This window comes from Penicillium soppii (genome assembly GCF_028829465.1).
Source record: "Penicillium soppii strain IBT 18220 chromosome Unknown utg000007l, whole genome shotgun sequence".
Taxonomy (NCBI): Eukaryota; Fungi; Ascomycota; class Eurotiomycetes; order Eurotiales; family Aspergillaceae; genus Penicillium; species Penicillium soppii.
Genome location: NW_026643237.1, coordinates 621504 through 647589, shown reverse-complemented (window position 1 = coordinate 647589; position 26086 = coordinate 621504). Strand labels below are relative to the sequence as shown.

General features: G+C 48.6%; 13 protein-coding genes across 13 annotated transcripts; 5 read left to right on the top strand and 8 right to left on the bottom strand.

Annotated features, from left to right (window-relative positions):
- Nucleotides 1–133: 133 nt before the first annotated feature.
- On the bottom strand, nucleotides 134–6361 carry N7529_009503 (non-ribosomal peptide synthetase; the record flags this gene model as incomplete). The annotated part of the gene is made up of 1 exon (XM_057245030.1): nucleotides 134–6361. One exon carries the CDS (start codon nucleotides 6359–6361, stop codon nucleotides 134–136), a length of 6228 nt encoding a protein of 2075 aa, XP_057093293.1.
- Nucleotides 6362–7768: 1407 nt separating this feature from the next.
- Nucleotides 7769–8341, bottom strand: N7529_009502 (uncharacterized protein; the record flags this gene model as incomplete). Its single annotated transcript, XM_057245029.1, has 1 exon — nucleotides 7769–8341. One exon carries the CDS (start codon nucleotides 8339–8341, stop codon nucleotides 7769–7771), a length of 573 nt encoding a protein of 190 aa, XP_057093292.1.
- Nucleotides 8342–8931: 590 nt separating this feature from the next.
- Nucleotides 8932–10425, bottom strand: N7529_009501 (putative glutamine rich protein; the record flags this gene model as incomplete). Its single annotated transcript, XM_057245028.1, has 1 exon — nucleotides 8932–10425. The coding sequence occupies one exon, from the start codon at nucleotides 10423–10425 to the stop codon at nucleotides 8932–8934; it is 1494 nt and encodes a 497-aa protein (XP_057093291.1).
- Nucleotides 10426–10699: 274 nt separating this feature from the next.
- Nucleotides 10700–11158, bottom strand: N7529_009500 (uncharacterized protein; the record flags this gene model as incomplete). The annotated part of the gene is made up of 1 exon (XM_057245027.1): nucleotides 10700–11158. The coding sequence occupies one exon, from the start codon at nucleotides 11156–11158 to the stop codon at nucleotides 10700–10702; it is 459 nt and encodes a 152-aa protein (XP_057093290.1).
- A 926-nt stretch (nucleotides 11159–12084) lies between these two features.
- N7529_009499 (casein kinase family protein) lies at nucleotides 12085–12939 on the bottom strand (the record flags this gene model as incomplete). The annotated part of the gene is made up of 1 exon (XM_057245026.1): nucleotides 12085–12939. One exon carries the CDS (start codon nucleotides 12937–12939, stop codon nucleotides 12085–12087), a length of 855 nt encoding a protein of 284 aa, XP_057093289.1.
- A 463-nt stretch (nucleotides 12940–13402) lies between these two features.
- On the top strand, nucleotides 13403–13877 carry N7529_009498 (uncharacterized protein; the record flags this gene model as incomplete). The annotated part of the gene is made up of 2 exons (XM_057245025.1): nucleotides 13403–13684; nucleotides 13737–13877. The coding sequence occupies 2 exons, from the start codon at nucleotides 13403–13405 to the stop codon at nucleotides 13875–13877; spliced, it is 423 nt and encodes a 140-aa protein (XP_057093288.1).
- Nucleotides 13878–13936: 59 nt separating this feature from the next.
- On the bottom strand, nucleotides 13937–14369 carry N7529_009497 (uncharacterized protein; the record flags this gene model as incomplete). The annotated part of the gene is made up of 2 exons (XM_057245024.1): nucleotides 13937–14035; nucleotides 14079–14369. 2 exons carry the CDS (start codon nucleotides 14367–14369, stop codon nucleotides 13937–13939), a joined length of 390 nt encoding a protein of 129 aa, XP_057093287.1.
- Nucleotides 14370–17164: 2795 nt separating this feature from the next.
- On the top strand, nucleotides 17165–18044 carry N7529_009496 (patatin-like phospholipase family protein; the record flags this gene model as incomplete). Its single annotated transcript, XM_057245023.1, has 5 exons — nucleotides 17165–17453; nucleotides 17508–17559; nucleotides 17610–17636; nucleotides 17686–17971; nucleotides 18027–18044. 5 exons carry the CDS (start codon nucleotides 17165–17167, stop codon nucleotides 18042–18044), a joined length of 672 nt encoding a protein of 223 aa, XP_057093286.1.
- A 1233-nt stretch (nucleotides 18045–19277) lies between these two features.
- On the top strand, nucleotides 19278–19939 carry N7529_009495 (uncharacterized protein; the record flags this gene model as incomplete). The annotated part of the gene is made up of 2 exons (XM_057245022.1): nucleotides 19278–19657; nucleotides 19783–19939. The coding sequence occupies 2 exons, from the start codon at nucleotides 19278–19280 to the stop codon at nucleotides 19937–19939; spliced, it is 537 nt and encodes a 178-aa protein (XP_057093285.1).
- Nucleotides 19940–20507: 568 nt separating this feature from the next.
- N7529_009494 (uncharacterized protein) lies at nucleotides 20508–20762 on the top strand (the record flags this gene model as incomplete). The annotated part of the gene is made up of 1 exon (XM_057245021.1): nucleotides 20508–20762. One exon carries the CDS (start codon nucleotides 20508–20510, stop codon nucleotides 20760–20762), a length of 255 nt encoding a protein of 84 aa, XP_057093284.1.
- A 340-nt stretch (nucleotides 20763–21102) lies between these two features.
- Nucleotides 21103–23307, top strand: N7529_009493 (uncharacterized protein; the record flags this gene model as incomplete). The annotated part of the gene is made up of 1 exon (XM_057245020.1): nucleotides 21103–23307. One exon carries the CDS (start codon nucleotides 21103–21105, stop codon nucleotides 23305–23307), a length of 2205 nt encoding a protein of 734 aa, XP_057093283.1.
- Nucleotides 23308–23829: 522 nt separating this feature from the next.
- On the bottom strand, nucleotides 23830–25200 carry N7529_009492 (DUF2841 domain-containing protein; the record flags this gene model as incomplete). The annotated part of the gene is made up of 4 exons (XM_057245019.1): nucleotides 23830–24281; nucleotides 24334–24507; nucleotides 24565–25090; nucleotides 25150–25200. The coding sequence occupies 4 exons, from the start codon at nucleotides 25198–25200 to the stop codon at nucleotides 23830–23832; spliced, it is 1203 nt and encodes a 400-aa protein (XP_057093282.1).
- Nucleotides 25201–25637: 437 nt separating this feature from the next.
- N7529_009491 (uncharacterized protein) lies at nucleotides 25638–26086 on the bottom strand (the record flags this gene model as incomplete). The annotated part of the gene is made up of 2 exons (XM_057245018.1): nucleotides 25638–25976; nucleotides 26036–26086. The coding sequence occupies 2 exons, from the start codon at nucleotides 26084–26086 to the stop codon at nucleotides 25638–25640; spliced, it is 390 nt and encodes a 129-aa protein (XP_057093281.1).

Sequence of the window (26086 nt, the reverse complement as noted above, 5' to 3'; positions counted from 1 at the left end):
AGTTGATGGTTTAGAATCAAATACAGAGCAGTTTTCAGGCTATTTCGCCTTGGAGATCAGAGGCAAACATCCACGCGTGATGACGATTTAATTGGAAGAAGAGGGCTAATGATTGAAAAATCACCTCGAAGATCTAGGCGTGAAGGTATGACATCGAAGAGAGTGGTGCTTCTGGAGACCGGGCGAACGCATTTGCCGTATCCATCAGTCGTTTGGCCAGCAACCCAGCTTTTTCCGAGTCCATAATTCTGCTGGATGTGCGAACTTGAACCCGCAATTTTCCGTTTCCTGAAAAGGATTGGATCATAAGCTGATCCTGCAACATGGCCCGACTTATTGTCAACGAATTCGTTATACTGCCGCCGTCCTTTAAAAGTAAGGGTTTATTGTCACCCACAGCGAGGTGGTTCAAGATGCATCCTAGTTTGGTATCCGAAGGCCAATCTGTACTTTTGTCGCGTATGTCGGAGAAATCGAGGTAACAAAATTGCAAAGATTGTGCGTATTGGTCGCCTAATAGCCTGCATAGGTCTCTCACCGTACAGGTCTGCGCGAAACGAGCTCGAAGGGGGTTGCAATTGATACAGGGCCCGAAAATCGTCTGCACCTGGGGCAATGGAATTGCACGCGTGGTCGTCGCCACTCCGAACACAACATCGTCCTCCTTGGTGAGATCAGCCAAGACGAAGGAGAAAGCTGCGTTGATCAATGTTGGAATTGTAGTATCCTCCGAAGTGCTGGGGAGGTCTCCGAAAGCGCTCTCGTCGATCTCCGTGGAAACATGATGCCCTTGTTGATCTGAACATGGAAGCCTGGTCACCACTGAGCCTTGCAGGCAATCTCTCCAAAATCTAAATGCAGATTCAGAGCGGTTGTTACCACAGTAGTACACATAGTCAGAAAACATTGCGCAAACTGGGACAGATTGAATATCTTGGTTGTAAGCAGCCACAAGATCGCGAAGAAGAGCTGGCTTCGAAGAGCCATCATACTGGGCATGTGAGAGTCGCACAGTGAGGATGTGTTCTGTCTCTGACCGCGAGATAAGGGTAAACTTAACAAGCGGCTTGTCCGATATGGCTTCTTCGTTCGAATCGACCGTACAGGTGGACCTCCAAAACGGCTCGAGAGACTCTTTGGTGTGAGTATGATAAAATGGAACATCCAACGACTTCAAAACAACCTGAAGGAACTTGTCCTGGTGTCTGATGAAAACCGTGCGCATGATAGAATGAGCCTGTATCAGAGAATGACAGGATAAGCGTAGCCGATCGACGTCAACTACCCCTTGGATTGAGAAGGAAAAGTGGGTAAGAGACATTCGGGTCAAAAAGAAAATTTGCAGATCTGTGACTGGCAAAATGTCAAGTATTGTGTCTTTGGTAAAATATGGACTTCCTGGCCGAGAGTACAAGAGAGCAGACTTATGTTCAGGATCCAGAAACGAGAAGGGTTCAACATTCGTGCTCGCTTTGACGTTCAGGCTTTTGACAAGGACTTTAGCCAGCATACTCAACTGTCTTAGGGCAAAAATATCTGAAACTGATAGTTCTAGGCCTTGAGACCTCGCCAAACTGGCGAGCTGCATTGCCGAAATCGAGTCGCCGCCCAGGCGGAAGAAGCTGTCGTCCGCACCAATTGAGTCAGGCTCGATTTTTAGGACCTGTGCCCATAGCTGCTGTAACTTTTGCTCCGCGGCTGTGGTGGGTGGGCACTTGGCTGTCGAAAGGCTACAATAGGCCTGAATCTCAGGTCGGGTAAGAGAGGCAGCGTGCTCGCGGAGCCGGCGGCGATCGGTCTTGCCGGTGGCACCCAGTGGCACAACCACCAGGGGCAGGAAAATGGCTGGCACCATGTATGCCGGTACGGCGTCGTGCAGCTTAGCCTCAGCCACCGGGATGGCCGCGCGAAAGCCGTCGGTGGGCGCGGCGAAGATGTTGTTCACCTTGTTATCCTCGTTGCTCTCGTCTTTCTCGTTGTCATCATACCTATCATTCTGGTTCGGGTTGTCCACTGAGACGAAAGCCATCAGCATTGGCGCACGCCCAGCCTCCGCCGGCGTCACCACCTCTGCCACCACGTCGCGCGCGCCTGGGAAGCACTGCCGTGTGTGGTGCTCCACCTCACCCAGCTCGATGCGCTGCCCGCGGAGCTTGACCTGTGTGTCCTTGCGCCCCATGAAATGCAGCGACCCGTCCGCCGCGTACTTCACCAGGTCGCCCGTCTTGTACAGCCATCCGCCGCCGCTATCTCGAAACTGGCGCAGCCAGGCTGGAGGCGCGACAAATGCCGCAGCTGTTTGTTCTGGGTCGTTCAGGTACCCGCGCCCGACGATAGGGCCCTCGATTAGCAGCTCACCTACCGCCCCGATCGGCATTAACCGCTCGTGGTCTACCCGGTTAACCACCCAGCACACGGCGGCAACCCCATGGCCAATATTGCTCAGATCATCGCCTTTCTTTGTGAATTTATGATATGTTGAGTTGACAGAGCACTCAGCTGGTCCGTATCCGTTGAACATCTGTAAATGTTGCGGCCATAGGGTCTTGTCCCAGGCATCCAACTTTTCTCCCCCAAGGGACAGGGTCCGAAGAGAAGCCAGGTCTTCAGGTTGCAGTTGCTTGGCAATCTTGGGAGTGAGGCCCGCGAAATTGGCATTGAGGGTCTTCAATGAAGCTGATATATTCGTCAATCGATCCACGTCGGATGGTACGCAGACACATCCTCCAAAACTCAACATCCCGAGGTGGTCTGATATGCTGACATCGAACGCATAAGATGCAAATTGATAGCCGCGAGTAGAGCTATCGATGTGAAGAATGGCGGCGCGGGAGGTGGCAGCAGAAGAATAGGCATAATGCTGGATCACCACGCCCTTCGGTGTGCCGGTCGAACCCGAGGTAAAGACGGCGTACAACGCGTTATCCGGGGTCACAGCCGATCCCAGCCAGGCTTGTGTCGGGCTACGCCACACTGTCTCGCCGCCGCCAGCTACGACCACCACCGCCGCCAGCTCAGCTGCCATCGCTCGGTTTGCCGCTGATGACAGCACCAGCGCGGCTGATACTGTCTGGCAGATCCCCCGCAGCCGCGCCGGCGGGTGCGACGGGTCCAGCAGCACAAACGCCCCACCCGCCTTCATAACCCCCATCATTGCCACTGTTGTCCACCGAGATTTTTCGAAGCATAGTGGTACAAACACCTCAGGCCCCACCCCGTGCTCTGCCAGGTGCGCCGCCAGCGCGGAAGACAGCATGTCAAGCTCGCCGTATGTGAATTCGCCGTCCCATGCGCACACGGCAGGCGCATCGGGCTGTGCGCGGCACCACTCTTCCACCATCTCGTGCACACACCGGTCGACCCGTGCGGGCACTGTCCCATTCCATTCCTGCAGTTGTCTCCAGTCTTCTGGGCTCACCCCGCACACGTCCCTTATGGCTAGCGGTCCGTTCCGCTCCGCACAAATTTTTCGCAGCACATGCTCCAGCTGACATACCATGCATTGCACCTGCATCTTCTCAACCAGGTGTGAATCAAAGCCAATGCGTACATTCAGGCCATTTGTGCTAATCTGGCACTCAATCATCATCGCGTATGAGTTCATTCTGTTCAGCCCCGCAGAGCCGCCATCGTCCTCTTTCACCTTGGTGAGAACTTCTAACAGTATATCATCGGTTTCTATTGGTCCTTTTAAGATTTCTCGGGGTAAAGGCTGCACTACCACAAGAGTCTGAAAGCGACAGCCCAGTTCCGTGTCGGGGCTGATCTGCCGGATATACTGTAGCCCCATCTGCTCGTATGCGGTCATTGAAATCGCCTGTATCTGTACCTGCTGTAACAGATCCTGAATATCCGTCTCCCAGGTCCATCTGACCCGCACCGGCACTGTCGCAATAGTTGGGGCCGCTATGCGCTCCACACCCAGGACTGGCACTTGCCGTCCAGTCACGGTGGCTCCGAAAATCACATCCGGTGAATTCGTGTAATGGCCCTGTACAATCGCCCAAGCAGCGCGGACCATCGTCGAAACGGTAAATTTTCCCTGTGGCCACTGTAGTCCCGAAATTTGATGATCCAGGCCATCATCTGGTTGGGGCTGATAGCCGGGCGATGGAAGGCTAGGAAACTGCTCCGCCTCGGACCCGCTGAGTTGACTCTGCCAGTACTCGCAGCTACCGTCGCTGCTCTGTAGGATATGCTTGACAAACCCCTGGAACGGAACCAGGCGGTCTCGGATAAGACCGTGATATGCCTGTTGCACTTGTTTGAGCACTAGTGGCATGGACCACCTATCAAACAGTGCATGGTGTACCATCCACACCAGCATGCGGCGCTGGCCGCTGCAGCTACTTATTGTATAAAACCGGGTAAGGTGCGCTCCCAGCCCTATAGGCTCCTGCTTGCCCACTTGCAGATACTCTTCGAGGTCCTGACAGGCCGTGAAAGAACACTGTCCTGCTACCACAACCTGGACCAATCCTTGACCGGCAAGGTTCGCGATCCTTGTCCGCAAAATCGGCGTCGTCACGACAACCTCTCGCCACGATCGTTCTAGGCGCTCCAGTTCGACGCCGATCCCAAGCTCAAACATAATTTGGCAGACATAGTCACCGGAGCGCTTGGCTGTCATAGCAAGCATCCCTTCCTGCAGCGGCGTGCATGGGAAGACATCCTCCACTAGGTCTGTGGCGATCCTGCACTGGGCCGCCGCTTGGGCCCGGGCAAAACTTTCGGTGATGCCGGGTTGGAGGAGGGAGAAGGGAGCAGGAGTGTCCTCGACACACCATTCTGCTTTGGCAACATGTGCCATCTGGCTGAGGTGCGGCGCGTTGAGGACGTCCGCCACGGTCAATGCAAGGCCTTCCTCCCGGGCAGCTGCAACAAGCTGGACGGCGGCAATGGAGTCCCCACCTAACTGTAGAAAACTTTGGTCAGCATCCCTTTTGTTGGGAGGGAGGCCGAGCACGCCGGCCCACAACCCGCGCAAGTGTCTCTCCATCGCTGGTGCTGGTGGACTGGTGTCACCCGCTAGGCTCTCCCTCTGGTGATGCACAACTTCATCCAGCTTCACCTGTTGGCCACGAACCTTGGCGGGCGACTCCTTCCGCATAACAAAGAGCAGGTTGCCATCCGCGTCGTACCTGACCAGGTCGCCTGTCTTGTACATCCGATAGCCGCGTTCTGGCGTCTTGTTGTACCGCTCACAAAATTCTGAAAACCAGCGTGGAGGATCTATGAAGGCTTTGGCGGTCTTCCCGATATCGTGTAGATAACCTCGTGCCAGGCTGGGCCCCTCCACGAGCAGCTCTCCAACCATGCCCAAAGGTGTCAATTTGTGATGATTTAGTGGCTCGACGATCCATCCAACACTTCCTGTCATATTGCCAACCAATTGAGGATTGGAGTGTGACCCTATATTTTGGGCAACACTACAACACATCGAACACTCGGCGTTATTGTACCCTTTTATGACCTGAACGCGATCTGGCCACGCCGTAATATCGTCTCGTACGGGCGTTTCACCGACTAGGACGACGTGCCTTAAATGGGGCATATCTTTGGGTCGTAATTCTTTTAGCATCGAAGGCGTCCCAAGAACCCAGTTGGCTGCAAGGTTGCTTGCTGCCGCGGTAAAATCGCCCGAACATGCAGACTCTGCCGGAACACAAACGCATCCACCGGCCATCCATGTCGTCACCATTTGCAATATGCTAACTCCAAGCGCATAAGAAGCGGATTGCAGAACGCGAGAACCTTTGTGAAGCTGTAATGGGCCCATGTGAGCTAGGGCATTAGAACAGTATGCTGAATGTTCCACCACAACGGCTTTGGGGTTTCCTGTCCATCCAGAGGTGAAGCTGGCATAGGCCGCATGGTGTGGCTGAGCAAAGGCCGTAGCGTAATTATCATGTGATTTGCAGCATGAAGAAATTTCAGCCGCGCTGCTCAGCACAATCACGGAATCCGCCAGCCTTTTACTGCGACTCTCATTTTGAGGGGAAGACAGGACCAGGATAGCATTCACGGTGGCACATATCTCTTGTAGTCGTGACAGTGGCTCGCTAGAATCCAGCAACACAAACGCGCCGCCCGCTTTCAGAACCGCCAGCAGAGCTACCGACGTCCAACGGGACTTCTCGAAGCAAATAGGCACAAACACCTCGGGTCCCACGCCACGGTCAGCTAGCTGTGCTGCTAACACTGACGACAGTTCTTCCAGCTTCGAGTATGTGAAGTTGCCATCCCACGCGCATACGGCGGGTGCGTCGGGCTGAGACTGAGACTGTTCTGCAATCAGCTCGTGCAGGCATCGATCTACTCGCTTTGGCACTGTGCTGTTCCATTCTCTTAGTTGGAGCATGTCGGCATCGCCGAGAAGACTTCCCTTGGGGACGACGTTCCTCGCACTTTTTGTCTCAGCTAAGGCGTTGGGACTCTTCAGGCTCTTGCCTGAGACCTCGTTAGCTTCTTGCGCTTTTTTTGGGCAAGGTATCTCCAGATCCCAGGACAAGACTCATCACACATACCTGCGGTAGTCGGTAGACAGCCAGTCATTGCAGCGGACTAGCCACTTGTTTTCTCGTGAGTTATCGATGGCTTTGCTTGATTTGGTTATGCCGACACAATGGAAATGCGGTTTAGAGGATGCGAAGTTATCGAGCCGTGGAATTTAAATATTTTCAGCGGGTTTCGCTCGAGTAGGAAATATTCTTTCTGGAATCCCAAGTCGAACAAGTGCCCCTCCCACATTTATGAACTGAAAGTAAAAATATGTATGACCTGTATAAACCAATAGAAGAAGCATATCTAGCTACATTAATATTGTACGTTCGTCATAGACAAATATGATACATCAACTTCGGTTTTCTCGGGTGCAGATGGACCTCCTAGTTTTATTCCCTTGGACGAATATCCAATGACAATCTTTAGCGGGCCCGATCGTCAAGCTCTCAGCGCCGATGATATATTTACCGATGGGAAGCGGGAGTTCAGGCGACTTTCATATGTAACTGAAGTACAGAATTTTGGAATTGTTATAAACGCATATATGCAATTGCAACTGTGTAACACTACTCCTAGGGTTTTATTCCTAGACAACTACACCGACTTTTCCGTTTTTAGGGGACATGTTGATGCGCCAACATACATCCACACTGCTCGTCCAGGGGCGGCAAAAGCAGCCAGCCACGGGACGCCCACCACACCGCTTCACGGTATGGGTGGGCCACACGCACCGTTTTGGGCCACCAGTACTACAGTGAGTACCCCCCTGCGTGGCTGATCACCTTCGTGGCTTGCCGCGTGAGTTACTAGACAGTTTGAGCTTCGGTTCCGTAGGGATGAAAGCGACCGACAAAAGACGTGAATGGCGGTTTTCGCCCTATTTCCCTGGCTATAAATGCCAATCTCTACGGCGCCGGACTTTCCATTGGATAACCAGACCTGGTTAGTTATATAGGTGAAGTTGAGATTGGCGAAGAGTGGTGTGGGGAGAGCCGCGGAACAGTGAAGAAAATAGCCATCGTCATGTGATATAGTTGCCCAGGTTATCTTGTAGTGCACTGCCAGCAAATCGGGTTTCACCGTCTGACAGATCCGCGAATGAAATTACTTACTTACTTACAGCCATTCACCACTCGACAGATCCGCCAGTGAGACTCTACTCCCCCAGCCTCCCCAACTCCGTTCGGGCACACGGTGATTTTTAATAGATGCATGGATTGATTAACTACCAACGCAATATCCTTGCGGATACGACTAATTACTCCTATACAAATATATTCGAGTCCAAAGGTGTTCTTCTTCCGCTGATAGGGTCTTCGGAAGTGGTAGTCCGAGGAGGCGATAGCCCGTGTAGGGTCATTCTCACCTCTTGGAGAAGGTCAGCTCCGAAGGAAGGATAGCGTTGAGTCTCCTCGGCGAACTTGTGCTCTTCACTTCGAAGATACCCTTCGACGGAGGCTGCAGCCAGAATCCGATGTACCGGATGCTCTCGGCGTAGAAAGGTTGCCGACTCAATGTGATCAGACGTCAGGTAGTAAGTGTTGGTGTTGACAGGTTGGCTAAAGTTGTTTTTCTCTGGATGGGGATTGGCAATAAGGATGTCCTTGATGTATTTGGACATTTCAATTTCCAACCCAGCGATTATATATTTGTCTGCAAGCCTCACGAGCTCCATGGCAGCCGAAATATGCTCCGTGGGATCTTCAATATCAAATCTGACAACACGAAGATATAGCCATTGGAAAAGCGCTTCAAGACTGCGCACTGAGACAACATCCTTCAACTCTTCCAGAGCCGCTGTCAACTGCTGGGACTCTCGAAAACATCCCTCAAACATTTTTGTGAAAACCGGTGATTCCGCGCGTACTCCTGTAACATACCTTCGTGAGGATTTTGAAAGCTTACATACGCGTCTAGGTCGATATACACCTTTCTATCCCTTATGAAGACCGCATACAGGGCTTTAGCAGCGCTCCAGACCATAAGGATCCTTGCTAGAATCTAGATCAATAGGGCTATATAGTGAGAGATGCGATTATCCTTTCGATAAAACCTTATACTATGTCAAATCAATCATTTAGTTAGTCTCAATATCTCTCCAAAGAAAGGGCCGCACTTATACGGAGGGTTATATTAGCTCCAAGTCTTGAGCATAGTTCCCCAGATTATGGTACTATGCATCATTCTATAAGAGAGATTCGACTGCAAGTAATTCTATCCCGGCATAAAATATACGACATTACCTCAACATATCTTTCGCTTGCATTGCGATTCTATCTCCTGCGAGCATCAAATAATTATGAACTGATATCTGTTTTCTTTAGGCTAGTCACAGCCGAAATTGCATTCTTCATTCTGTCTGAACTAAGTCTCTGTCCCCCCTCCAAGGCGTAAACATGATAAACCAACATCACTTCTTAAATCCATTTAATATTCCTCGTCCATATCATCATTGCTCGGCTGTGGCATGTTCGGATACTGCATTAGCTGCTGTTGGAGCTGTTGCTGCTGGAACAGGCTTGGCTGCTGGAACAGGCTTGGCTGCTGGAACAGGCTTGGCTGCTGTAAAATATGCGGTTGCTGCTGGAACGGGCTTGGTTGCTGTAAGAAAGGCGGCAACTGGAACTGTTGCGGCTGCTGTATCAGATACGGTTGCTGGCGTGGTTGCTGCTGCTGGACTAGTTGTTGCTGCTGGAATGGTTGCGGCTGGAATAGTTGCGGCTGCTGGAATGGTTGCGGCTGCTGGACTGGTTGCGGCTGCTGGACTGGTTGCGGCTGCTGGACTGGCTGAGGCTGCTGGACTGGCTGAGGCTGCTGGACTGGCTGAGGCTGCTGGACCGGATACTGCTGCATGTTGGGGTGCTGCAGGTTTGGTTGCTGCATGAATTTCTGTATGAATTGCTGCATGAATTCCTGCATGAAATGCTGCATATTGAGTGGCTGCTGTATGTTCAACTGCTGACCATTTTGCGAATTATCCTGTGCGATTTGCTGTAAAGGCAACATATTGGTCATGCTGGGAACCGAGTCAAGTAAATATTTGGCATCTCCCGCCATAGGAAGACCACGCTGCGACTGGTATCTCTTTGGCTTCAAGCTCAGGCCAGACAAACTTGATAATGCATCCTCTAAACAGACATCAGGATCAAAGCCCATAGCCTCCGCAATCATTTTGTCCGCTTCTTTTGGTGAGAGAACCTTTTTCAGAGCTGATCTTGAGAGGCCAACCGTAGATGCGGAACCCCCACCAGCCTCTTGACAATAGAATCCAACGACGATATTTGGGCATCTATCTTTTTCCGGGCATATTTCCCCAACTGCGACCCAAGTCAGGCCGTGTGTACCTCCAGTCATATTCCGAATGTAGTTACGGAGGGCTGTCACTTCTTCTTCCTTTCGCATGGTAAAAGGAACACCGGCAGACTTTGCTCCCTCCAGGGCCATATGGCCTCCAGCTGCTGCACTTGACACAAGACGTACCCTACCATTCGCATCCTCGGTCACAAACCGTGCGCCGATCCCGGCCATCCCAAGGGGTTGAATCATTCGGATCTTTTCTCCAGTAGACGTATATCCGGGATTGATTGAACGGCCCACCTGTCGTGGTACCAATGCAATTGTGCGTATCTGACCTCCTGCAGATGCATGCTGTAGCTGAAGCCCTGTTTGATTATTTGATTGTGACGCAAAGCCTGACGGATATGGCTGTGGTACTGGCTCCTGCTGAGAAAAATTTGCCCAGTCACTTGGATATCTTTGCTGCTGGCATAGATCTGTGATGGCTCGCGTTACGTTAGGCACTAGCTCTGGTTGACGAGCGGCTGCGCCCCACTGTCCTAAGAAGCTCTCATAACGAATAATCCCAAGGTCGACATCTTTTCCTTTCTCGGTGTTTTTCTCCTTGATAGTCTCATTAAGCATCTGGAGGAATTTGATAGAAAGTTTGATATTCTTAGGGCAATCCTGGTTTTTAATATCAAGATTTGGATTTTGTTGAAATCCAAAGTAAAGGACTTTCAGATGAGGAGTTGCTGCTTTATGAAGCTGCTTATGATAAGAGGATAATTTTCCTTCAACGTGCAGCTCAGCTGCAGCGCTTCCTTGGTAAAATTGGTCGTTCCTGTTGACCTCCCCTGGGAAGTTTTGCTCGGCCTGTGACTCAACCCACTGTACCACTAAACTCTATCAGCAAGCTTCATGCACCGGTTGGTAGTCTCTCACATTGAAAAGCGTTTTGTGCGTTTTTCTTCTCCTCTGGATCTGCATGACTGTCGGGATGAAGAATTCTTTTCAGTTGCTTGTACGTCATGGACATATTCGCAGGGATCTTTGATTCCCATACACGCCTAATTTCACTGGCGTCGTTTGGAGCATTATTAATCGCCTGGATTAAATCCAAGATTTGCGCATGGCTGAGATCCTTATATCCCGAGTCCTTGTCGTCATCAGCTTCCCGGGAAGCTTCAGGAGGGTGTGCGTCCGCATGGTTGGAATTCTGAGATTCCATATTCACGTCGCCACCGCTGCTGACAGTATGAGGTGCAGCTTCAGGAGGGTGCCCTGGCGCTGGGGCAGAAGAGGATTGTGCTATCGTAGAGGTATTCGACTCGGCCCGGCCGGAAAGCGCCTCGACCCTCGTGTGTAAGTCAGACATATTTTCTTTTTCCTTTTGATGTTTCGTTCTGGGTATGAATGGTAGGAAAAGAGAGGGATAGGCTTTGTCTTAAATAGAAATTTGAGAATACGGTTTAACCAAAAACCACGCTTTTAACCTAGAACCACACTTAGAATCTACAACCACAATTTTGACTCTGAGTACTGTTTATATCATAAAAAAATGCGATAAATAATTTATTGCAACTTTCCATCCGTGACTTTACAAGATGGATCGAAAATACTTGTACCACTTTGCTCTCATGCAATCTTTCTCGTACCCTGTTCTGAAACACGCCGATCCATTTTAGGCTTAGCTCGGTTCTATGTATCGAATTGTAAAGAAAGTGACTGGTAAGTGATAGAAGGCCGAATCACCTGGATAACGTTTTTGCTTATAATTTGTTAGCAGTAATTTAACTGAATAATTTCAGGTGGTGCGTAATAAGTCACTCTATTATGATAGAAAATATGTGTTTGAAAAATAAAACTGCTATAGAAGCATGTACCATTCAAATTCATACCTAAGCTGCCCGTTCTCCATGCCGGCGATGTTCGAAGTGAATAGACTAGTCGTGACCAGATAGTATCCAAGGTGAAGCGAGATTAACCATACTAGCTAGTATGTCGCGACATTCCCGCCGAGATTCATAAGATCAAACAGAACACAAACTACATATCTTTCTTCGCCAGAAGGTTGGCACAATTTTTCCAGTAAATCCAAGCGTCTCTCCACATCCGCCGACATTCCTCGTCAAGGTTCATCTGCTCGTAGGCGGCATCCGATAAAATCTTGGTCCAATACCTGTTATAGACTGGAATTACCTCTAGTAAAACTCCCACATATTTGTAGATAGTGAGGACGATAAGTTGTTGCAAAGGGAGGGAGCCACATTTTGCCATGCATAGGTACCAGCGAAGGTCTCTCTACAGCCTATTAGGAAGATGATATACGCCTATATGATAGCGTCTGCGTTTTTGAGACGGCTTCTCCCGTATCAAGAGAACGAAATAAATGGCCATTATCTCATTCAAAGATCCCAGTAGGAATTTCGCCTGCTCTCGGCCCCATGGTGCTTCTGGGTCGCCGGCGGTATGCCCAACTGTGGATAATTTGCAACCAAGATTCTCGAAAAGGTCACCAGTACTCTTGCTTGCAAGAGACTTCAAGGATAGATTTTCCCCCTGTGGAGAGCCTAGCCCACCAAGAATAGTGCGGCCTGGTAGACTCTGACGTGCTGTATGGAAGTACTGCCGAAGTAGGGAATAGTCGGCTGGATTCATCTCCCTGTCTGAGGTTATTGATACGAACTCCTTCAGAGGCGACGGTATTTCTGCCAAACTCGGCTTTCGCGCCTGGAAAAGATCCCATGACGGAGGTCCTATGGCGAGATAAACCAGTATGTCCGTCACAGCTTGGAGGTCTTTCTTTATTGAAAATTGATATTTGTTGACATTCGTAAAATCCGCAAGAATCACTTGTGGTGTCTGCCATGTGGAGGCTCCCATAGCAAATGAAAATGGACTAAGCTGACCATGTGCGATATGATATGAATGCATCCATTCAAGCCGAAATATAAGTTGACTTGCAACTTCTAGCACCAATGGCATATCAAAGTATCGATTGGATCGATCAAATACATCTTCCAAGGAAGGTCCGAGCGCATCGGTGATCATAGTCTTTTGATTATGAGCTTTTCCAAACCAATAAAGTGTTGGAATTCCAATGCCCCCGGACAAGGTTTGCAAGATTGTGGCCTCTTGCTCCAGGGTTGAAGTCATGCTTTCGGTCTTGATGAAGACTTCTTCGAATGTCTCTTTGTGGTAACCTTAAAAATATTAGAATCCTTGTTCCTCTTAAAGATAAGTGGGCTTACCTATGCCCACTCCAATGGGCTGGAGCCACTGTTTGACACGAAATGGTCCAATATCGTCTATGTCGTCAGGCATCGTCAAGAATTCTTGGAATTGTGTGAGAGTCTGACCTTGCAAGATCACTTATTATAGGTTTCAAGCACCACGACTTTTCAAGTGCTGTTCAGTGGATCATTGCTACAGGACTCTGAAATAAATGGACTCATGATAGACCCACCGATAGACTCATGATCGTCACGCCTTAGGGGTATGGGCGTCACGCTGATATCAAAAATAGCAAGTACGTTTCGGTCGTGTTTCGATGAAGGGGTTGGAGGATATAAAGTGAGGGAGAAGGCTCAATAAGAAATCAAGACTCAAATCAATCACAATGCCAAAACCAGCTAAAAACTCATCTGTCTGGAGAGAGAACAGAAGAAAGCGCGGGTCACAGCCAGACCCTCACAAGAGAATTAAGGCGGATCGAATGCGCTGGTATCGAGCCAAGGAGGCCTCATTCAAGAAAGCAAATGATATTTATGTTGACGGTTTAGATACTGGCTGTGATCGGCGTGTTTATGTTTTGGTCATGACCACGAAGCAATCCAAGGTTCGTTACGCAACATACGATTCCAACCCTGAGCTGGAATGGATTCCAAATGTTGAAGACGTGGTAAGATCAAATAGCTCCTACCTTGAAGAACCACATTATTCATTTTAATTAGTGGAACCACTGGCCTAGACCAGAATTTTGGGACCCATCTAGCTTTGATGACACTCAGCAACAAAAAGAAACAGCAGAAGCCAAAAAAGCTCGAACAAAAAATGCTATGAGAGTGTCCCGGCCACCCATTCTCAAGATCTGAGCCTCGATGATTCGGACAATACGCTTAGGTACCAGCCACATTATAATCACCAACCCTCTTTATATCAGCTCATTAGTGAATACATCAGAGATGGTGGTTTTCTGAGAGGCCATAGCGGAGATAATAAATGGGAAGAACTTCAATTCCAGTGCACTATACTAGACTTAGTTCGCATTTTTGAATCAATATCACAAGTCGTACCTCCATAATGATTTGCTGGTCAAGCAGTGTAGGCATGAGCAAGTAAGGAGGATCACAGTTAAGTGGTAACTGTCTTATCCAATTGTCGACCGCCCAAATGTCTAGCTTATTAGAAGCACACCCAAGTCCAAACTCCTTGCGGAGCTCAGCTATTTTGTTCCGGACTGCCGTCAAGGATCTGTCAAAGCTGCGGTGCCGGAGGAGTTGGGATATAGTTGAGTGAGTGAGCCCGATAGATGCGAACCAGACTACAAGAGCCTTTTCCTCCTCGGTCCAGGAATAACCAGCCATTAGGTTTGAGAGATGAGGGATATCAGTAGCTGGTCTTAAAGCCCTAGGAAGCCACGCTGTATGTAGGTATTGCTGTATCGTGGTCACATGATGCTATCATCATGCGCCTACCCCGTTGCAACTGATTTCAGATGGCAAAAGTCCCAAGAGCCAGGGGTCTGGCTTGCATCTACCCTTGTAGGGGCTTTTGGTACCTTTCTGTTTTCGTGCTAGCGTTAAATGCAGAGCCGCTAGTTTGAGGGGAAAATCAACGCTACCAGCGAATGATGGCTAGTCCGGTTTATCACCTCAGCTGGGATGCGCCCGATAGGTTGCCGGCTGTCTCGGGCGAGGCCAAGATATCTTCCTGCGTCATAGGCTCTTAGTCCTTTCCTTTTTACGGCGCTAGCGCCAAGCTCATAATGAGTCCAGTGTGTTATAAACAGGATACCCCTAGGGCCAGGGCTGACCTGCTAGCCAGAAGAAAATCTATTTTCCTTTCGAATAGCACGATGAAAAAATACTGGTCAGCTTCTGAAACGAGCTTTTTGATCTCATTGCGAACTCAGTTGCCAGATCACACTTGGGAGGAACTGACGTTCTTATTTAATTCCTATCTTCCTGTTGAGCGACAAAGGTCTTCTGATGGCTTAAAAAAGAAATGGAAGAAATCAATCCAATTTCTGTATACATTCCCACCCGGCCTTCCCGCCTGCCTAGTTGCCCAGCTACTTGCTAACCTAATACATAGTCCCTTGCACATAAATGGGGAAACTCTCAATCGTTTTTACCCCTAAGGTATAAAGCGCAAATTTCTTCTCTTACTCTTGGATCGCTTATCAGATCATACAGGGAACCGTTCTCACATTCGGTATTCTTTTTTTCAAGAAGTGTGCAGGGTGGCCAATCTTGAATTAGTATGAATGAGGATTGCTATTGGTTCGGTTTGATTGTAAGGCTGAGAAAAGGCTGAAAATTTATTCTGTTCTATTTTTCCAAGATTCCAGCGTAACTCGTGGTGCGAGGTTCAAAGTCGTGGTGCGAGAAAGTCGTGGTGTGAGAAAGTTGTGGTAGGAAACAAATAAAAGGTGCAGCTTCTGCTCGCTGAAAAAGTTCTTTGTATTCTATACAACCTCATATCTTTTTCTCAATTATGGCGAGATGCGATCACTCTGCATGGCTTGAGTTTTGGCAAAGTGAGGCAGGGCCTTTAGTAAACCATGGCTGGAGGCTTCCACAGATTACGAAGAGCTTGCCAAACCCCTCGGAGCAAACACCCCAGATCACTTTCTTTTTAGGTCGTCACCTTAAAGAGAAAGCACTTCGTTCCCTTTGTGAAAGCAACTACAAAGGGCCACGACGGAGACATGCCGTGAATATCAGAACTGATAATCGCACACTGCATACTTTGCATCCCCGGCTCTTCGCTGACTGTGACCCAACATGTCAGGCCCTACAGCCAGTTATAGAGGGGACAAGGAGTTGCCATAAAGACGATGTCTTGTCGGTGGGCCAGTTACCCCCGAATTGCTCGACGCATGATGTTATTATGAGCCGGTTACTATTTATGTTTGTTGACGTGATTTGTATTTTTGCAGACGATGTTGGGGGGCTCAATGCTGTGCGCGATATGTTGTCAAAGTGGGTGCACGTTGGATCTGCATCCTCCCTTCCATGCGCCATACGACCAAGGATCATTATTGTTGTTAGCAACGCAGTCCGCAGCGTGACTCACGATATACTTGACGAGACGGATTTCTTTTTTGAACTCAATTCTGCTCATCCAGACTTACTTCAAGTATTCTCGGATGTCCGCCTCTGCCGTCTACCGTCAGAAGAGCTATCTTCCAAAGCTCGATTCCTTTCACTTGGTGCTGATATTTCAAAGCAGCTGCACAACACACGCTCTACCCGTATAAAAAATGGAGTAATGTTCTCTGCCGCCCATCTAAGCGACCTTTTCAAATTGGCCACTAAAAATGTTTGCCTTTTCCCTACTGATCAATTTGACTTCATCACTGCTACAAGACAGCAAAATCCTCTCGATGGAGCTTTCAGTTCCCATCTTATAGACTTTCTCAGAGTGAGCGGAAAGGCCACGCTGCCGTATGAAGGCATAACATCCCACATTGCTTCAGCTATCCTTATGGATGCTTATCCGCCAGGGATGCATTGTTTGTGACGCCTCTTCATTATAACTTTGTTTGCTTACTAACAAGAGGACAGTTTTCTCTCCTCAGGCACTATTTGAAAAGCTTTACTACGATATCTGCTATCTAGCACACCGAGAAGTATATATCACGGAGGAGCTCGCGAGATTTCAATGCGAGCGAATCAGGAAACGGTTCGAAACTCTTTTTAAATGCATGAGGCTCGAATCTGCTCAGTACGCGCAAGTCCATGATGACAATTTGAGACCTCACAATAGGTATTGGGGAGGATTGAGATCCAATAAGACCTGTTTCGTGTGCATCAGAAGAAGTCCAGAGCATGTGCTTCCTTGCGGTCACTCCATCTGTGATATCTGTGCTATGACATTTGGGGACATCTCTTTGTCGGCAGAGGATGAGTATATCATTACACGCTGTACTCTCTGTGGGGCCACTAAGCGTTTAACGGTTCGCATAAAGCCAGCCACATGCGCCGCTCGGGTTTTAAGCATTGATGGGGGTGGACCGCGGGCTGTTATCCCACTTGGGAATCTCGAGATCCTGCAGGAATTCTTGGGTTCCGAGTTATCTCTTTGTGATATGATTGATCTTGTAGTTGGTTGCAGTTCAGGTGGGCTCGTAGCACTTTCAAAGTTTATGCTTCGCATGGACATCAGATCTTGCAATGCCCTCTTTCAGGATTTAGCTAAAAAGGTGCTTTCGCCAGCAAGGAAGAAACGATTGCTTCGCTCATGGCTATCAGATGGTCTGTATGATGGTCAGGCTTTTGAAGATGCTTTACAGGATCATTATGGAGCGACAAGGCGCATGTTTGATACACCGCAGGCTTGCATATCGGCAGGGAAGGTTGCTGTATCCGCGAGCGAGATCAAAATGGGGACTCCATTCATATTTACCAACTACAACGGGGCAGCGCCTCATAGGGCTCAGTCAGGTTTGTTTTTCTGGTTGAAATATCTTGTCGTCCTTTGCACTAACAGATACATAGCTTATGGGAGGCTTCGACCTGACAGTGCAAGCGAACCGTTTGTTTGGCAAGTGTAAGTAACACAATCTCCTAATGCTGCGATCGCTGCTCAATTGATTCCAGAGCTCGTGCTACTGCCGCTGCTCCATGGTAAGTAAATTCCGGTATTGGCGTAGTTATAAAGTGCTAACTTCTATAGCTTGTTTCCTACTATTGATATTCCCGAGGTTGGAACCTTCCAAGACGGCGGCATGAGAAGACACAACAATCCAATCAACCTCGCTCTCTCAGAGGCAAAGCATCTGTGGCCGAATTGCCCCAATCCCGATGTTTTTATTTCCCTTGGGACAGGGTCTGAAACTGAAAACATCTCTTCGACAGTCCCGCGGTTTCGCAACGTCCTTCTGGACGGATGGCTTCCGCGTATCTATCGGTCTCTCTCTTCATCTTTCGACGGTCAAAATAACTGGAAGGAATTTCTGGGGGTGGTCGATGATACCCATCGAGATGACTACTTTCGCTTTGACCTATCTATCACAGGTGGATTACCTAGACTAGACGATACCGAATGCATGGATAGGCTATCGAAGCTTGTCCGGGCTAATCCATTAGGTGACCGAACACAGAGAGATGCAGTCATCTCGTTACTTACGACGTCTTTCTTCTTTTGCCTCGATGCCAAGCCCAAATATTTTTCTGGTCTAATCCAATGTGTTGGTTCAATTCGGTGTCGAGCCCCAGCGCGGCATGTAATTGGATGCCTGGACAAGCTTGATTCTACCGCTAAGGAATTCTATAAAGATGGAATAAATTTGGGTCTTCAATTGACGACTGAGGATATTTGCCAGCATTGCGATCGATACTTCCGACCAGTGCGATTCATCGTCCGGAACGTGAAAGACACTTTCACACTATCACTTCGGTTTGGTGGCGAGCCACACCGACTGAGTGCCTTTCCAAACAAGATACAATGGTTCACTGAACAACAAGGACTGGAATGGAGTTTTGGATCTCTTAATCATAAGTTAAATTCTCGTGGAGGTTGTCCCATATGTGAAGGGCAGCAAGCCGGGAGGCCAAGGAAAAGGAAGTATGCAGATATCTGATTTACTTCTTGTTCTGCCCAAGTGCAACTAGACATCGCGATAGTGTCGCGTTATAGTCCTCCAATGTCTGTCTCAGATATTGAATCTGCTTCTTCAATTCATCGATAGTTCTTTGGTCCTCCACATGTGCTTTTTGTAAAAATTGGAGCTCACACACTGGATCCATGGCGTCTATAGCTGTAAAAGGAATCAGAATCTCTAAGAAGACATCGGGACTGCGAGATGCAAACCTTCAGCAATCCGTGGATGTGCTCGTAATCTTTGAGGGGAGCGTTTCTCTCCAGGAAGGTGTACAGAATGGTTCTGGAAACTGTTTGGACTCATAAAAGCGCTTCGTCTTTAAGAGTGGTGAAATGTGATACACAACTGCATGTGATGGACAGGGATGTGCCAATGGCTTATGTTAGCATGCATGTTGGACTCAGGAAGGAGCCGCTATAGCGATAAAGAGCATGCATGTTGGACTCAGGAAGGAGCCGCTATAGCGACGAAGAGCATGCATGTTGGACTCAGGAAGGAGCCGCTGTAGCGACGAAGAGCATGTAGGTTGGACTCAGGAAGGGGCCGCTGTAAAGACCACGATCTTCGCGGCACGGCCGCTTAGGAATCGTGGCTCAACAGGATTTAAAGGGTGGAAATTCTGCATTCAGCTGATTGACAACGCTTCTTCACTTCCCTATAAACTATGGGAAGCTTCAGCGACGAACAATTTGAGCGCCTCTTGGCAGGCCTGGGTCAGAATACTGACATCGAACCGTTTGAAAATTTTCTTGGCAACCTAGAGGACATGCCAGATATCGCGGCATTCAGTTCTTTTTGTGACCCAACCCTCGTCCCAATGATCAGTGAGGGCCCAGAAAGCCTTCTTTCCTTCCCCCCGCTCCCACCAATTGAAGAAGAGGCATCTTCTCCAAATACGCCACCTGTCCAATCATCGAATGAATCACCCTCGCCTCATTCTTTTCCGAATTCTGGGCCTGAGATAAAGGAAGCGTTGGAGACAGCCCACTGGGCAAAATTTTTAGTCGAGTCGCAGCGGTCGCAGCAAGAAGCCATGAAGGTGGAGTGAGTTATTACGCCCCATCGTAATTTTCCGCATTTCTAACAACAACTTAGATTGGATAAGCTAAAAGCGTGAGCCATTCTATATTATGATCCCTATATATGTTACTGATCATAAAATCCTATAGCACCTTTGAACAAATCCGCAAATACCAAGTCGAAAGTCTGAACCCCTGGGTCTTAGAGGTGCACAATGCCCTTCAGGCTCTCGGCTACTTGAAGGATGAGCCTCCGGCCTCCGCAACCGATGGAGAGTTTGACATTAACATCATCGATTTTCCGTAAGCACACCAAGGAGACAATTATCAATGTTTCATCCATTTCTGGCGCTCTTTTTAACTTTATTTATTGCTTTTTGTCTTTGGTTTCATTTTCTTTTGCTCCACTATTTGTGAACTACTTGTTTTGTATTTTGAGTTTTCTCTTTGTCTGGATTTTCTCTTTGTCTGGATTTGGGACAATTTATCAAGGTTTCAACCAATAGTATTGAAATATGATAAACTCACATCCCCGGAAACTAGATCCCTAACCCTCGCCCACAGCATAATGCGTAAGTGCTAGTCAAGGACTGGTTCCGGGCACTACGGATAGACTGTGCTGCTCAGCTCCTGCGCATCAGTGCAGCGCGATTCGGAGAGGCCGTCTAATAAGCTTGATAAATAGTCCTCCGTTCCGCCTGCTTTTTGTTCTCTGCAAGATTAAACATCAAATCGACCTGATGACGGGCGTTCCGTGGACGGAAGAGGAGACCGCTGTACTTCTTGTTTTTTCAATGTGGGACTACAGGCACGAGGCAATCGCAGATATCTTGACCAATCGACGAGCGGAGATCCGGGGAATACTCTATACAAATATGCCACCATCATACAAGCGGACAGTTTCTGCCGTTCGCAATAAATTGAACGAGCTTCGAGATCAAAACCCTCACCTTTGGCTGAAAGAAGAGGGATGGAACCGAGCTGCTGTTATAGAATACCTCTATGAATCCATGGCCGATCTCGCCCATGTGAACCGACTTTTGAACTTGACTGCCGCTGATATTGACAACATTATTACACGGGTGTGTATCCTGAGCAGCCTTGTCAACGTGAGGAATTCGATATGCTAACCCGCGGGACAGCAATACGATATGTAATCATCGGTTGGAAGATGTTTCTGAGGGCGCCGTTGTTTCAATAAGGCTAATTAGCCATGGTGTTGAACGTCTTGATCTAAACTGGGATAGCTGCATTACTGAATGAAAGACTGATTCAGGAAGGAGCGTTGCGACTCTGAGTAGAGAGTAGAGTAAAGACAAGCCCTAATCGCTTTGAGTCAGTAAGCATGCCTGAATTGTGGGCCAAAGTTAATTTTCGGAATAATGGAATTTCCGGGATCCGGGATCTGCTGGCAGAAAGCTGATCGGAGGCACTTGGGTCGAGGCCTGACTCCCCCTTTCCAACAAATCGATGACCGACCACAGCTCTCCAAACTATAAAGACCTCTACCTAAAGGCAGAAGAAGGACGAAAGCAGGCGGAAGAACGCGAGAAGCAGGCGGAAGAACGCGAGAGGCAGGAAGCAGAAAGGAGGCGACAAGCAGAAGAACGCAACCAACAGGCCTCTTTCACAGAGCTCTTGCAGCACTGCCATGACCTTCTCTCCCGCCAGTTGCGAGTCGAGACACCGTCTCGCTCAACCACTGGCAAAATACCCCTTCCGACCGGAAAAGACTGTCCAACTCGATTGGAACATTGGGTTGACTGCCCAGAGCAGCTGCTTCGTGTCTACAAGTCTGCCTGCCAGTATCTACAGTCGGAGTTAGGGCAGGCGCCACGCTTATTTTCGTCTCTACCGGAGTTAGAAGGACTTGGCCGTCGGTTTGCTCGCAAACCACTCAGTAGCGAACAAGATCTTGAGGCATATGAGCGGTTTGGAGTGGAAGATCATGTCCATGATATAATAGCCGAGTTGTGCAAAATACCGGCGGCCTGTGACGAGTTTGGCCTCGGTGATGGAATCCAGTTCAGCAATCACACAAATTCTTTGAGCAGGAATGAAACCTTTGAAGCGAATACAAGTCAGCTGTCAAGCACGCCTCACCCACGACCAGACCAGGTCTGTATTCATCGTGTCGACGGCAACACGACTACCGTGCTGACGACCGTCGAGTACAAGCCGCCTCATAAACTGCCTGTCGCAACTCTTCGCATGGGACTACGACCAATGGAGCTGTGGAAGGAAATGGTCAGATCAAATAAACTACCCACCGACCAGGATGCGAAGCTGAGGTACAATGCAGAGCGGCTTGTCTGCTCTGCTATCGTCCAAGAATACCATGTGATGATTCAAGAAGGGCTCGAATATTCCTATCTGACAAATGGAATTGCCCGTGTCCTACTTCGTGTTCCACAGGACGATCCAACCACGTTGTACTACTTTTTTTGTGATCCCCACAACGAAGTGGACATAGCAGGCGATATAAATCATCAGCTATCGAAGACATCTGTTGCGAGGGTATTATGTCTTTGTTTGATGGCCTTCCGTTCACCCACCCGTGGGCAAGAGTGGAGAAATCGCTTGCGTCCCGATCTTCATATATGGGAAACAAGCTTTGAACATACGCGATCGCAAATCCCGAGAAGTGAATTACAGCAGGTTCCTCACTCTGATAGTACTAACCCCGAGTTTCCGAGCCCAGGATCTGGTTCGTCCTATGAATTACCGTCATCATCTCCGCTGCCGTCTCCCTCAGAGGGCCGTCGAGTGCCTACACGCTCTCAAACCAGCTGTGCACCTTCGAAGATCCGACCGCGTTCACGGTCACCTAACTCGTCCGGGTCCGACACCAATCAAACATCTGGCCATAAGCGGAGGATCAGTCAAGTCACGCCTTCACCGTCCGCTCAACGATCAGGTCGCCAGCAAGAGTCAATGCATGACCAAAAGGAAGATTATTCCCGACGCCGCGCTGCTCAATTCTGCACACAGCGATGTTTACTCGGCCTGCAGACCGGAAAATCACTGGATGGGTTGTGTCCAAACGTGGACTATCACCGTCGGGGCCAAGACGACCCTACTCAGCATCCTATCTCGGCTGAAGATTTGATGCTTTCACTCAAGGGCCAATTGGACGAAAATATCGATCGTTGCATTCCTCTTGGCGGTTGTGGCTCCTACGGAGCCCCGTTTAAATTGACTTGCACAAGATATGGTTACACGGTTATCGGTAAAGGCACCACTTCCGGGTTGTGGAAAGAAGTTTCACGCGAAGCGCAGGTTTATCAGATCCTGCGCAAGGCTCAAGGATCTGCTGTTCCTGTCTTTTTGGGAACGATTGACTTAGCAAAAATCTACTTTCTACATGGTGCTGGACAGATTTGCCATATGCTCGTAATGGGCTGGGGCGGTAAGTGCACAGCAACGATGGAGCTGACGCAACGGCTTCACCGCGAGGTTCACAAATCGAACAAGGAAATAAAAGCTCTCGGGATAATACATGAAGACCTCAGGCAAGACAATGTCCTTTGGAGTGAAGAGCTCGGGCGTGCTTTAATCATCGACTTTCACCGTTCTATTCTGAGATGCCGACCGGCTAAGCAGCGACCGGGGGCCGCAAAACGACGACTATGTCAAGTGGAGGCAGGAGATGCAAAACGTCTTCGGGCTTCGTGATGAGGAAATCTATTTTCTACCTCTAATTAGCGATCTTATTCTTGATACCTAAATCCCCATAGTCATGGCGCCGGACAGATTCGCCACATGCTCATTCTGAGCTGGGGCGGTGAATGCACAGCCACAATGGATCTTACGCCGCACCTTTGCCGCGAAATTCGAAGGTCGAATAAAGAAATCAAAGCCTTGGGCGTAATTCATGGAGACTTACGGTGTGAAAATGTGCTTTGGAACAAGGAGCTTGGTCGTGCTTTGATTATCAATTTCCATCGCTCTTCTCTGAAGTGTCGCCCGTCTTTGCAGCCACCTCGGTCAGCAAAACGGCGAGCTTGTCGTGTAGAAACAGATGATGCAAAACGTGTTCGCATCTGGAGATATTCGCGATGCTCAATTTTTATTACTACTTCCATACGGAATACTGTTATCGTAAAAATTCTAGGGGAAAGCCTGATATCATTTGATCATTCTGAAAGTGTATCCTGGCAACGGGAATAATCAAAGAGCGTAGTGGTAGATCAAATTCTAGTAACTTGGATCTTCAACCTGATAATGATAGAAGATCGGAGTGTCCTGTGAGCTTTCTGTATTCATTGCGCGCCCGTAGTAACCTGGATCTCGAGTTTGATTATGAGCATAGGTAGATGCTAGGACAGGGTGCCGAATGGAATGTGTCATGGGAGTGCTGAGCGCGGGATGGTAGAAAGTGTTGTATTGGGGTCGACTGCTAGCTTCGAAACTCAGAAGGTTGGGCATAGAGAGGCTACCTGGAGGAGGATAGGCTGGTGTCGAATAGAGAGGCTCAATTGTTGTGGTGGTGAGGGCAGCCAGTTCCTGCTTGCTTGGCAGAGGCTCTCCAACAGCCGCTGAGGCTGCTTCAGCAAAAGACTCCTTCTTCTCGTCATCATTATCGTCATCGTAATCTTCATCGTATTCATCATTTTCACAGTATATGACGTAGGCGTCCGTGTTAGCATCTGATAATTGTTAGCGACCGAAAAGCACTCTCTAGGAGTTCTCAGATCTTACCAACTTTGCATCGCTCAAGTTCTTCCTCTAACTTTCGAACCCGAAGAATGTCATAGATGATATCGGCATTCACTAACCCCCTTTCGGTAGCTACAACAACTTCCCTTAGCTTGTCGGCAGTAACTCCTTGACCACCGAGCTTGCGAATAAAGTGAAGTAGCAATTCGATGCGGTCTAGTTAGGTAAGGTGTTAGCCGAAATAAGGTCTTTTCAACTCATAAAAAAGATTACCTGTTTTCTTCAAGTTATCAGGTTCCTTATGAGGTACATTAAGGGGCCACCATTTGGGCTTAGTCTTTTCGGGGTCACGCTTAGTGCCTGAGGTGGATCCTGGGGGGCGCTTGCCTCCATTGTAAGGGTATTTGCTTCGTTTGTGTGGCTCGATGAATTTGATAAATGCCCTCGCGAGAGTGCGGCAGCTGAGCTGCCCAAACTCCGTAAGGGCGCCTACATAATATTCCGTAATATTCCGTTTTTCTCCAATTGTGAGAAGGACTGCTTTAGTAGAACCAGTAGGAAGGTTTTCGATGTCCCGTTCATCTAGAGCCATTTCAAAAGCAGACGTGGCGGATGCTTCACTCTTACGGCGCTTCAGCCCACGTGGAGATGACTGTTGATAGTCGATGCTTTCGCCTAGAATGCTGAGAAAATTCTGGCGAACTTCCGAAGTAAACACACCGTCGAGCTTAACAGACTGAGATGCGTACGTCATGAGCTCGCCATTATGATCGAGACAAATCATTGCGTAGTGAATGGGCTGTATCACAATGTCAGCGCGAATGACATAAATTTGGCAGTCACAGAATACAAGCGTACAAAAGCATCACGGCTTAGGGGCTCTTTGGGGGCTGAGGCAAATCTCTTCATCGCACACGTTGAGATGTTTGGCAGCGGAAATCAACGACCGTGGTCTATATAGGCAGCACGGGAGATACGTAGATGATTAATTGGCCTTAAGGAGTTTAAAGGAGTTCAATGTCGACACAAATTGGGGTGGAATATGATGATTCAGATGACCGGCACTGGTTTTTCAGGAAAGAACGGACGCTTTATAAAGTGTCGGAAGCCCTAGATTGAGCGAGCTTGGTCTTGGCATGTAAAAATGTCGATAGCGATATGCGGGATTTCCGCGGTGCTCTTACTACAAGTGACAAATGGACTACGAAAATTTAGCATAATATCTCCAATATCACACGGGCACTCTACTACTTGTTGATCCCTCGATGACACTTATCACACGGTGAAAACCTCTATGCTTGCAATGCTTTTAAAGAGTTTGTCGCCTATCTCGTAATAAAGAAGGTCTAATCAGAACACGAGACTTGCGCCCTTTTCGGCCATGAAAGGCGCATCATATCCTCTTTCTTGAGTCCAAATTTATTCCCTACATAAGTCCAATTCACGAGTTCTTTCGCCTTGCAAACCTTAATCTGAAGCAATGTAAGTTCTTTTATGCTTTCTGGGTACCCGTAGACCCATGGACCACAGCGCACAATGCCAGAAGATCCGTCGTTATATTCCACAGAAAAGACAAGGTCTGGTTTGCTGCTAGAGCTCACACCGACTGAGTTATGACCGTACATAATCACATGTTTGGTGAATTTGCTCACACTGTTAAGTGTACCTATGTCTAGCAGCTTGGCCTATAATAGGAGAACTGTCAGAAACAATCGAGAATAATCGAGCCGGAAGGCGTACTTACCTTTGATTTGGCTGTTTGGAGTTTGATTGGAGTACTTGACTGAGTAGGCAT